The sequence below is a fragment of the Petromyzon marinus genome, chromosome 1, assembly GCF_048934315.1.
Source record: "Petromyzon marinus isolate PM22_M1 ecotype Great Lakes invasive population chromosome 1, UKy_Petmar_22M1.pri1.0, whole genome shotgun sequence".
NCBI classification, from domain to species: Eukaryota; Metazoa; Chordata; class Hyperoartia; order Petromyzontiformes; family Petromyzontidae; genus Petromyzon; species Petromyzon marinus.
This window is the reverse complement of record NC_133667.1, coordinates 79,803-92,375: the sequence shown is the minus strand read 5'-3', so window position 1 is coordinate 92,375 and position 12,573 is coordinate 79,803. Positions and strand designations below refer to the sequence as shown.

Below are 12,573 nucleotides of genomic sequence, written 5' to 3'. Positions count from 1 at the left end.
GGATCATCCTCACTTTGTGCCACGATGTTTTCCTGGCTGAGGGATTTTCGCTCCCCCAGGACCTCACAGAAATGCTCAGCAAATCTGCAGACCTGTTCCTGGGGGTCAAAGATTGGATCACCGTTTTTTCCCCTAATGATGGTAATAGGTGTGGCGCTGCAGGTTACTTTTTTGATGGAGTTAAATAGAGATTTGTGATCGTGGGCCACTGAGGCAGACTCCATCTCCTCAGCAACCCGCGACCACCACCCATCCTTGCAGCGCCTCACGGCTCTCCGAACCTCCGAGCGAAGGCTGCGGTAAGCCTCCTCATTCTCTGATGTGGGATTCTGTAGCCGATGGGAGTGGGCCTGTTGCTTTTTCTCAACCATCCTGAACACCTCCTCTGTCAGCCAGCGTCTCTGGGGAGGTCTGGACCGCGTACCCAAAGCAGCCATTGCAGCTGCATGAGTCACAGTCCTAAACCTCGCCCATTTACCCTCAACATCAGGAGGAGTGGGGGACAATGCCAACCCCAGCCGCAGGCGATGATGAAATTCTCGCTTGCAACTTTCATCAGATAACTGAGACCAGGCCACTTTTGGTTGGAATGGGGTCCTGGGTGTACACCCACCACCGGAGCGGAAGAATGGCAGGCGCATCTTACAGATGACAAGTCGATGGTCAGAAGGCAGATCAGCTCCACGGCAGGTCCTGGGCTCGCATCCGCTGGTCCGTCACTATGTAGTCCAGCAGATGTTGCTTGGACCCGGCATGCATCCATGATGTTGTGTGGATGCGCCGATGCCGGAACAGTGTGTTGGTAATTACAAGCCCATGGGCTGCACAAAAATCTAGCAGCCTCCTACCGTTGTTATTGAGCTGATCCGGCCCATGCGCTCCAATCACTCCAGACCAGGTGCCAGCATCATGACCAACTCGGGCATTGAAGTCACCCAACAAGATGACTATCCCGAGGGGCCACTTTAGCCAGCACCTGTGACAGGAGGTCATAGAAGGCATCTGACTCATCGGCTTTGCCTGCATCCCTCCACGGATGTTCGTCTTCGGTGGAGGCATAAGTAACCACGACCACCAATCCTCGCCTCCGATTGATGGGAAGGCGAGCCCAAAGTAGCCTGGGGCTTACAGCTTCCCACACCTCACCGCCATGCTCCCACGCTCCTTTCATTCTTTTGTTCAAAAGAAGAGCCACACCCTGTTATTTGACAGTCTGCTGCCCCGAGTAGAGGACTGTCCACCCCTCATGGTGGCAGGAGCCAGAACCGGTCCACCGGACCTCCTGAATGCCACAGAAATCCAGGCGGTACCGGTCTAGCTCCCGACAGAGGAGTGGCAGCCTCTCCTTCGCAGTGAGCGTTCGAACATTCCACGTGGCCAAACGAAGTGGCTTTTCGTTGTTTCTGGAGGAGCCCCGAGGGTAGAGATTCAATCTCCTGGCTCCGCCAATTGGGGTTTGGCCAGGAGACGTCATAGACGCCTGTCCCGCCGGGGCCTCCGGCACAAGCTTATTAGTTACATATTTAAGTCGTCGTTTCGTGGTAATTTTTTGAAGGTGGAGGGGTTACCAGCCCCTTGCACCCGTCCAGAGCCCCCATTTAGCCCCTGTGGTGGTCACAGACGCTATGAGGGGAGGAGCCGATCGGAATTGGCCTTCCCCCCACAGCACTGTCCACGACAGAGTTGCCTGTCCAGCACCGCGAGGAGGTAAGGGGTTGTTTTGCCGGAGAGGTACACACACAGTTACACATGCACAGAGAAACATACAGAGGTACACACAGTGACATGGCGACACAAAGACAATGACAGACTGCGTTGCAGGGTGAAGTTGTCACCTGAAGGGCAGGTAAGGGGGTGTGTTACCAGCCACTAGAGGGCGGTATGCCTCCTCAGCTGTCCTCTTCAAGTAGATAACCTGTGTACACAAACAAAACGTTTTCTTTGGTTCTTCGGTAAAGTCATGTAGATAGAAAAATAATAATAAAAAATCAAGTGAATAAAAAACCGTGAGGAAGGAGCCAACTGAGGATCCAATCAAAACCATCACCTTGCCATACATAGCAGGGGTAACCAAAAAGATTTCCAAAATCATGAACAAACACAAGATCCAGATCCCATTGAAACACAGTAAATAAAATTCGTGATCTGATCCCATCTGTGAAGGACAAGATTCCTGACATGCAATATCCCAGCGTCTGCAAACTAAGCTGTACCTGCGGCAGCAGTTACATTGGGGAAACTAAACGACATGTCTCGGACCGTGTTCGTGAGCGCAAGGCAGATTTGAAACACGGAAGGTACAATACTTCTGCCGTGGCTGATCATTATTTTAATGCGGCTGGCTCACACGAAAGAGATTTCTCTAAGACGATGGTACTTTGCAAGCCTACTGGCTATCAACAAAGATTCGTTCATGAAGCCATCCATATATACAGACACAGACTAGAGGCCGACCGAAACTGAATTTCTGGTTTCGGCCGAAACCAAAACCAGACCGAAAGTTAAAAATTGACTTTCGGCTGAAACTGAAGCCGAAAGTTTAACTACACTTTCGACCGAAACAGAAAGGTATATAACCGAAGTTACCGAACACAAGATTTATGAAATGTCATGATGCAATGCTACTTTAATTAAAAATAAATCTAGAACTAATCAGAGCCTGCAGTAAGTCATTAAATATCAAATCTTTAGGTGTTACTTACTTAGTAATTATATCCAAACAAACAAATGTTGTAGTTAAGAAACAACAGTTTTTCCGCATTCAGCCAGACAGGCTGCCGTCTGTTGACCGGTCGTATATACATTAGAGGCCGTCCATAAATGACGTAATGCGATTTTTGACGTCACAAAAAGTCAGACCCCCCTCAAATATGACGTCACAAAGGTCTGCCCCCACCCCCCCCCCCATAAAAATAAAACATGCTTCAAATCGCTTTAAACTATTGTCATTGTAGTGCATATTTAACGTGGCACTGCACTCTGATGTTGTAGGAGAAAACATTTAAGTAGAACGTGTTGTCTATATTTATTTAAAGTTCTGCATTCTGATGTGACGTCACATTTCTCAACCCCCCCCCCTCCTCACACATCGTCACAAATGTCTGACCACCCCCCCACCCCCCAGGTGCGTGATGTAATTTATGGATGGCCCCTTAGCAGACCATGGTTGCGGCTGTAACCTCGCTCCCAAGCTGCTGCTGCTGACGTGTGTGTGTGTGTTTGCAGCCTATCGCATAGGATTGCCTAGTGCCGGCTGACCGACCGATAGGAAGAGTTATAGACGTAGAACTAACATTATATTCTAAAAATAGATCTTCGGTTGATGATTGACCGAAAGTAAATATCAGTTTCGGCGGAAACCAGACCGAAAGTTAAAAATTGACTTTCAGCCGAAACCGAAAGTATGCCGAAAGAGGCAATTTGCCAACTTTCGGCGCCGAAACCGAATTTCAGTCGGCCTCTAACACAGACACAATTTCAACCAAGAGGATGGTTAAAAACTCAGCAATCATTGGAAAGATGTCATCAACCACTTTGATGACATCTTTATTGTTAACCTCCACCATCAGCAGTGTGGGTGTGTGCACTGAGGTGCAATGATTGCCTGGACCGCCCTTTGATTGGTGTAGTAGCTTGTCTTTTCTCCTACATTAACATTAGCTGCCCCGCCCATGCTGCTGGCACACTTGGGTGATGTCCATCTCTAAACCTTTATAAAGTTTGCCTTTAGAGGCTAACCCCCTTTTTCCTGATGACGGCCGCTTGTGTTGCAATCGAAACAGTGCTTTTTGTTTAATTTTAATATTTATTTTTATTACTGAAAGAACCAATAATAAGTCTACATTATAGACTGCCAGTACGCTCACTCAGGTTAAGAACTAGGCTACAGTCTACATTATAGACTGCCAGTACGCTCAGTTTAATAACCATTGCTCCAGTCTACATTAGACTGCCAATACGCTCACCAGCTTAAAAACCAGGCTACAGTCTACATTATAGACTGCCAGTACATTCACCCAGCTTAATAACTATTGCTACAGTCTAATTTATAGACTACCAGTACACTCACCAAACTTAATAACCAGACTACAGTCTACATTATAGATTGCACGTACACTCACTTCGATTAAGAACCATGCTACAGTCTACATGAATGTTTTTTGGTTTTTATTATTTTATTTTTATTATTTTTATTCACTTTTTTAATTATTATTTTTCTATCTACATGACTTTACCAAAAGAACCAAAGATGATGAATTCCTGCAGTCACAAAAATTAAGTAAAAAAATACATTAACGAATCGGCTATATACATCGCACATCACCAACATTTTGGCGCTCAATGTGACATGTGTATGAATCAAACTTCCATCACCAAATCAATGCGTCACCAGGCATGTAGCCACTGTGTCACACCGCCCACCGGAGGGAATATAATTGTTGTAGAGTGCTGCGGGGTGGGTGGGGGGGGAAGCTCACTGCGTAAGAGCCGATGAGGAAAGCAGCATTGGCTCGTTTACGTTGGTCGGGCCCCGTATAGTACACGATCCTCTTGCGTGCCAGAGAGAAGGACTACATAACAGACAAAGACATGCACAGACACGCACATAACGACACATAAGAGCTGGAGTGTGACTGCATCTGATTCAAACTTGGGGAGGCCCAGGACTGGTTCAGATAACAGCCACTGTTGATGGTAGCCGTAAGCAGGAATAAAACTGGAGTCGCGGGGTTCATCGTGCATTCTTATCATTGCGTCACCGCTGCCCACATATATATACACACACATGCATGTATGTATGTGGAGAGTGGGGAACGGTGCTGCAGCGATTAACAGTTTGTGCTGGGAAACCGTTGACCCGAGTTTGATTCCTGCTCAGGGCCAACATTCGTGATGAATATCTGAACCGTTCCAGGGCATCCAGTAAGTCAATTCATTTGGGCATAGTGCTGGCCACCCACCCCCTCGTGCATAGTACCAGCCTTGATGGGTGCTCGTGTGTGCATCTGTGTGTATACATGTATGTGCAGGTGCCGGTCAATACCTTGAGTTTCTTATTGAGCTTGCAGCAGAAGCGATATAGCATGGCCAGGTTCAAGGGCCCAAAATCTGCATAAAAGCTGCAAAAACACACACTGTCACCTACAGCCTCCACTCACTCCCTTACCTCCACTCAGTCATCCCAAATTATATTGCCACCGCACACCACTGTCTGCCTCCTCTCTCTCCGTAGGCCAGCACCTGGGCTCCAGTGCAATTGAACCACCTACACCAGGGGTCGGGAACCTATGGCTCGCGAGCCAGATGTGGCTCTTTTGATGATTGCATATGGCTCGCAGATAAAACAAAATATTCTCACTTGTTTTAATCCATCCATCAATTTTTCACTGCGCATGTCCTGTTCAGGGCTGCAGGAGCAATTGTCCATTATTTTAATTGGATGATACTGGCCTACGTTTGCCGTTGCTGGGTAAAACAAGTAAACGCCCCCTTTTGAATCAGTCTGAGACTGCGTCTGCTCGGTCATTAGCTCAAAGCTAACCCTTCGACGAAGAAGATGGCGAAAAGAAAAAAAGACGACGAGTATCGTACATTTCAGGACGAATGGACCGAAGAATTCGCCTTTGTGGAGAGAGCGGGTTCTGCGGTGTGTCTAATTTGCAATGACAAAATTACATCGTTGAAACGGTCGAATGTAAAGCGGCACTTCGACACGCGCCACGCTACCTTTGCATCAAAATACCCTGCGGGAGACAGCAGAAAGAAAGCGTGCCAAGAGCTTCTGAGCAGGGTGCAAGCTAGCCAGCAGCAACTCCGCGTATGGACCCGGCAAGGTGACTATAATTCGGCTAGCTTTGCTGGTTCTTTAGCAATAGTGAGGAACGGAAAACCATTCACAGATGGCGAGTATGCTAAAACGTTCATGCTGGATGTAGCCAATGAACTTTTTGATGATCTTCCGAACAAAGACAAGATAATCAAACGGATACAAGACATGCCTCTGTCGGCAAGAACTGTTCATGATCGTACCATCGTGATGGCAAACAAAGTGGAGGAAACGCAAGTGAAGGACATAAATGCAGCGCCGTTCTTTTCTCTGGCTTTGGATGAGTCAACAGACGTGAGCCATTTGTCGCAGTTCAGCGTGATTGCAAGATATGCTGTTGGTGACACACTGCGCGAAGAAAGTCTTGCTGTTCTGCCATTAAAAGGGTCCACAAGAGGTGAGGATTTATTCAAGTCTTTCATGGAGTTTGCTCAAGAAAAAAGTCTACCTATGGATAAACTTCTCTCAGTGTGTACTGATGGTGCTCCGTGTATGGTGGGGAAAAACAAAGGATTTGTGGCGCTTCTCCGTGAACATGAAAATAGACCCATCCTAAGTTTCCATTGCATTATACACCAGGAGGCACTTTGTGCTCAGATGTGTGACAGGCAGTTTGGCGAAGTGATGTCGCTGGTCATTCGTGTGATCAACTTTATTGTTGCCCGAGCCTTAAATGATCGCCAGTTTAAAACACTGCTGGATGAAGTTGTAAATAACTATCCTGGTCTGCTTTTGCACAGCAATGTGCGTTGGTTGTCAAGAGGGAAGGTGCTTAGCCGTTTTGCGGCTTGCCTGAACGAAATCCGGACTTTCCTTGAAATGAAAGGCGTCGGGCATCCTGAGCTAGCCGACACCGAGTGGCTCCTCAAGTTTTACTATCTCGTAGATCTGACTGAACATCTGAACCAGCTCAACGTGGAAATGCAAGCCATTGGAAATACAGTGTTATCCCTTCAACAAGCTGTATTTGCTTTTGAAAACAAGCTGGAGCTTTTCATCACGGATCTTGAAACAGGTCGTTTACTACATTTTGAAAAACTGAGCCAATTTAAAGATGCATGCACAGCAAGTGAGCCCATTCAAAACCTTGATCTCCACCAGCTAGCTGGCTGCACATCCAGTCTCCTACAGTCCTTCAAAGCACGCTTTGGAGAATTTCGTGAGCACACTCGTCTTTTTAAGTTCATCACCCATCCAAATGAGTGTTCACTGAACACAGCCGACCTGAATTACATCCCTGGTGTCTCCGTCAGAGATTTTGAAGCAGAAGTGGCTGACCTGAAGGCCTCAGACATGTGGGTGAATAAGTTCAAGTCACTGAATGAAGATTTGGAAAGAATCACACGACAGAAAGCGGAGTTGGCGAGCAAGCACATGTGGACAGAAATGAAAAAACTCCAACCCGAAGACCAGCTGATTCTCAAAACTTGGAACGCGCTTCCTGTCACATACCACACACTGCAGCGTTTGAGTATTGCTGTATTGACCATGTTTGGATCTACGTATGCATGTGAGCAGTCATTCTCACATCTTAAAAACATCAAGTCCAACCTACGATCACGTTTAACGGATGAAAGCCTCAACGCTTGCATGAAGCTTAACCTCACCAAGTACCAACCCGACTACAAAGACATCAGCAAATCCATGCAGCACCAGAAGTCGCATTAATGGTGAGTGTTATAACAACATTATTTAAAAGAATAAATTCAGAGGCTTATTATACTGACATTTAGTTGAATTCACTTTTAAAATATATTATATGGCTCTCACTGAAATAAATTTCCAAATTTTTTGCTTTCATGGCTCTCTTAGTCAAAAAGGTTCCCGACCCCTGACCTACACCTTGGGCGGGGCGTAGTAGTTACTCACTTCTCGTAGACCAGCTCATCGTCCGTGCTGAAGTAGTGTGTGTTCGCCGTGCTGCGCGGCTTACTACGCAGCGTGCTGAAGTACAGGCGGTCTGCTCGCGCGCGCACACGCACGCACACACTCATTGTACACATATGCACACAAATTATACACACAGGCAAACTCACTCTCCTTACCTCTCCCTTCATATCTCTCAACTACCCTCCACGTACTATCCTGCCTTTCCCCTCTCATATCTCTCTCTCCTAGCATCTCTCTCTCTCTACCCCGTCCACGCACTCTCCTCGCTCTCCCCTCTAATCTCATTCTACTCCCCTTCATACACTCTCCTATCTCTCCCCTCGCTCTCCATGCACGTCATGTATTGTTTATTAATTATTATTTTCCACTCAAAATATGGTCCACTCATTTGTAGTTGACAGTAAACGTCATGCTTTTTGTTGAATTAATGTAGAATGTTCACTGTGAACCACCACTTGACTGTGGTGACAATAAAACCTGGTCATGTTCTATTAAAAAACGCCAGCCAATGATATCAGTTGGTTTCTTAAGTTTACCCAGGTGGTAACTCAAGAGACCAGGACAATCATATATCAGGATAGTCATTTTCAAAAGTGACCAGGGGTGTTGTCTGCCAGCAGGAGGCAACAATTGCTATGCATAATCCTAACTTAGTACTGTAATATGCAGGTAATTTGGTACGTGTTGACAAACAGCGACACAAAACAGGATACTCTTGCAAATTATGTCCACATTAATAATTAATAATTAGGGCGGCCACTGGAATCGACCCGTGAAACTGCAAAAAGCGGTGAACTACTGTAGTGCCATCACGCAAGATTGGGAATTCCACAGTTCCTCACGTTATATTTAACAATGTTATTCTTAAACACAGTAAATCAATCTGCTTTGCACAACAATCTCAGCCGGCCTATCATGCAATGACTATACTGTATTACGATGTTGGAATACTGTTGTAATATCTGCACCTCCGATTAGCACAGTTGGCTACGTACGGTGCAAAAGAAGCTCAACATCATCTCATCCACACTGCGTTCAACTACCACACTGCAGGTCACAACAACTCGCTCACCCACCGAACTCATCACACTGCAGTCACATCACCTCTCTTTCCACTTTGTCCTTAGCACTACTCCATCCTATCATCTCTTTTCCCCAATCTCTTATAATAGCCTTGCTCAATTCATGACACGTGTCAACTAATATCTATTACAACTTTGATAATGCTGACTCTTTGGTTCTTTCGGTAAAGTCACGTAGGTATAAAATAAATCACGACGTTTCGGGCGCAACACAAGCGTCCATCATCAGGTGCTTTCCCACTTGATGGATGCTTGTGTTGCGCCCGAAACGTCGTGATTTATTTATTACCTACGTGACTTTACCGAAAGAACCAAAGAGCATGGATTCCTGCAGTCACGAAAGCTTCAAATCAAGTTTGATAATACTGTTTGTTGCTGGCCACTTGACGTCATGAACCTCTGCAACTGTTTCTAAACAATGCAGCGCAACTCAATTCACCTTTAATGATCTCCGCTGAGCTGATGAGCTCGTTTTCATCAGCCATGGCGCCTCCTCGTCGTCTTCCTTTCCTTGAACTCGTCAGTGAAGCTCAAGAGTCCGAAGACCGACTCTCTTGCGGCCTTCTTTTCCCTGCGGCCGAGGTCGCCCCTGCCTGGGTTAAGAAATCTATCCGACAACCGTTAACTGTGGGTACGCCTTGGCCGCACCGGTTCACGCACGTCTGCTTGGCTTGCGGCGACTCGCGAAGCCTACCCCGTGCTCCCGGCGACGCTAGAACATCTCGGGTAAGGCGTGACAAGTTGAACGTTCCCGACTGCGCCGCTAAAAAAGCGAATTACAGCAGCGCCGCCATGTTTGACGTCTCGCCCCTGGCAACGGCGCAAAGGGATTGCATTTCCCACAATGTATCGGCGTCTCCCGCGCGTACTCAATTGGCTGCAGGGAATATCACGTGACACGTAGGGGCCACGCCTAACACCAGCGGTGGCTAATCTTCGCTACGAAATGTAATGAAGGTCACCTGACATACAACAGGCCAATAGCAGGACACGGAGCTTCACAACAGTTTAATTCATAAAATGCGCGTGACGTCATCCCAGGAAGGCGCAGGGCTGCGCTGTGCTGCCTCCACTGGAGCAAGAACGACAGCCCCACTTGGGGAGGGTATTTTAGCGAGCTCGTATACGCCGACCAGACGCCGTGGAATACCCACACTTTATCCCAGCACACGCGACCTGCCTGTCAACTGTGGTGCACCCAGTTAGATAGTTGCTGCTGGGTGGACAGAGGCGAAGCCGTGGGGGGGTGGAGGGTTTAACAAACGTGGCTTGCTAGCTTATCATGACAGTACATCACTGTGGGGCGTCTGTAAAGTATATTTGGAATTTACATGTTCTCCCCGTGGTCTCGTGGACTCCATGCATTTAAGAGTATTTGCCCCCTATAAATATTTACACGATAAGTCACTTTATATTCTTGGTTCTTTCGGTAAAGTGTAAAAACCACAGCAAGAAAATTTCAAAAAATTTTGCTGTGGTTTTCACACCTGATGATGATTGCGTGTGTTGCAATCGAAACGTCGTTAGAATTTTATTGTTTTATTTTTATTATTTCCCTTCTACGTGACTTTACCGAAAGAACCAAGAATATGAATCCCTGCAGTCACGGAAACTTTAAATCAAAAGATAAGCCACTTTTGATTTAAAGCTTTCGTGACTGCAGTAATTCATATTCTTAGTTTTTTCGGTAAAGTCACGTTGAAGAGAAACAACAAAATAATATAATATATATAAAACAATAAAAATTCTCACGACGTTTCGACCATAACTCAAACGGTCATCTTCAGGTGTGTTGGTTTGCATAAATTTATTTTTAAACGGCGCATTTATTTATTTATAAAAAACGTTAGCGTCACGCGCAGCGATTTGGCAGTTTGCCCAGGACTAGTCCATCTATATTTTGAAAGAGGAGGGGGGAGACGAAATTTTTATAATGTATGCTGTCTGAAAGCCACTGTAAGCGTGAACAATCAATTAAGAACTGAAATGGTTTATCAAATCTTTCCAATGATTGCTAAGATAGAATCCATCTTCTCGGTTGAAATTGTCTCTGTGCTTGTATATGTGGATAGCCTCATGAACGAATCTCTCATGGAAGCCAGATGGCTTACAAAGAACCTCTGTCTTGGAAAAGTCAATGGCATGTGAGCCTACTGAATTAGAACAATGATCTGCTACGGCCGAGGTGTTGGTCCTACCGTGTTTAAGGTCTGCTTTGTGTTCACGAATGCGGTCCGAGACATGGCGTTTGGTTTCTCCAATGTAACTACTACCACAGAGGCAACTTAGTTTGTAGACACCAGGGTATTGTATGTCCGGAATCACATCTTTTACAGACGAAACCAGATCACGGATTTTATGTAATGTGTTGAAACGGACCTGGATCTTGTGTTTATTCAAGATTTTGGAGATCTTTTTTGTGATCCCAGCAATGTAGGGTAAACTGATGGTTTTGAAAGGCTCCTCAAGAGGGTTCTTCTTGAAGACTCTGTATCATAGAGCCCAATGCATATCCGACCAGGAACACACAAGCAGTGAACTCAAGCACGTACACCAAGCTCTTAGGGCTAATGGTTACTCCGACTATACAATCCGCAAAGCTATCACTCAAACCATGAAGAAGAACCCTCTTGAGGAGCCTTTCAAAACCATCACTTTACCCTACATTGCTGGGATCACAAAAAAGATCTCCAAAATCTTGAATAAACACAAGATCCAGGTCCGTTTCAACACATTACATAAAATCCGTGATCTGGTTCCGTCTGTAAAATATGTGATTCCGGACATACAATACCCTGGTGTCTACAAACTAAGTTGCCTCTGTGGTAGTAGTTACATTGGAGAAACCAAACGCCATGTCTCGGACCGCATTCGTGAACACAAAGCAGACCTTAAACACGGTAGGACCAACACCTCGGCCGTAGCAGATCATTGTTCTAATTCAGTAGGCTCACATGCCATTGACTTTTCCAAGACAGAGGTTCTTTGTAAGCCATCTGGCTTCCATGAGAGATTCGTTCATGAGGCTATCCACATATACAAGCACAGAGACAATTTCAACCGAGAAGATGGATTCTATCTTAGCAATCATTGGAAAGATTTGATAAACCATTTCAGTTCTTAATTGATTGTTCACGCTTACAGTGGCTTTCAGACAGCATACATTATAAAAATTTCGTCTCCCCCCTCCTCTTTCAAAATATAGATGGACTAGTCCTGGGCAAACTGCCAAATCGCTGCGCGTGACGCTAACGTTTTTTATAAATAAATAAATGCGCCGTTTAAAAATAAATTTATGCAAACCAACACACCTGAAGATGACCGTTTGAGTTATGGTCGAAACGTCGTGAGAATTTTTATTGTTTTATATATATTATATTATTTTGTTGTTTCTCTTCAACGTGACTTTACCGAAAAAACTAAGAATATAAGCCACTTTGTTGAGCTAATAATTTGTGATATTCATAAGAGCTAAATAGCTCAGTGAGCCTTACCTGGTAAAATAAAAATAATTTAAAATAAAAAAGGTTGCCCAAGATTAAAATATAAGTCGACAGTCTTTCAACCAGGGTAGAGCCGTTAATGTCTGTTTTGACCGATGTACTTTGCATAAGGGCGTAATCATATTCATAGCCGCCACTTAAGTACTTGAATTTACATTTGTCATATGAGAGCTCACGAACATTTTTATACGGATTTGTTTCATTTAACTAGGGGTTCCATTAATGTACACAATGACATTTAAATGATAATCGTTTAAATACGAGTATATCA

At 45.4% G+C, this 12,573-nt stretch overlaps 1 protein-coding gene across 11 annotated transcripts in view; it reads right to left on the bottom strand.

The window, feature by feature from the left end:
- Positions 1-9,650, bottom strand: part of LOC116956277 (dual specificity protein phosphatase CDC14C-like) — a 31,749-nt gene extending 22,099 nt beyond the window's left edge. For 10 of the 11 annotated variants that reach the window (XM_076073706.1, XM_076073744.1, XM_076073721.1 and 7 more), the window contains exons 1-5: positions 9,239-9,649; positions 7,697-7,787; positions 5,045-5,120; positions 4,479-4,571; positions 1,836-1,915 (exon numbers count right to left, since the gene is read on the bottom strand). In XM_076073706.1, coding sequence (XP_075929821.1) covers positions 1,836-1,915; positions 4,479-4,571; positions 5,045-5,120; positions 7,697-7,787; positions 9,239-9,284 — 386 coding nt within the window. In that variant the 5' untranslated portion in view covers positions 9,285-9,649. Of the gene's footprint in view, positions 1-1,835; positions 1,916-4,478; positions 4,572-5,044; positions 5,121-7,696; positions 7,817-9,238 lie in introns of all 11 variants that reach the window. The other variant, XM_076073844.1, reaches the window with a different exon arrangement.
- Positions 9,651-12,573: the final 2,923 nt, after the last annotated feature.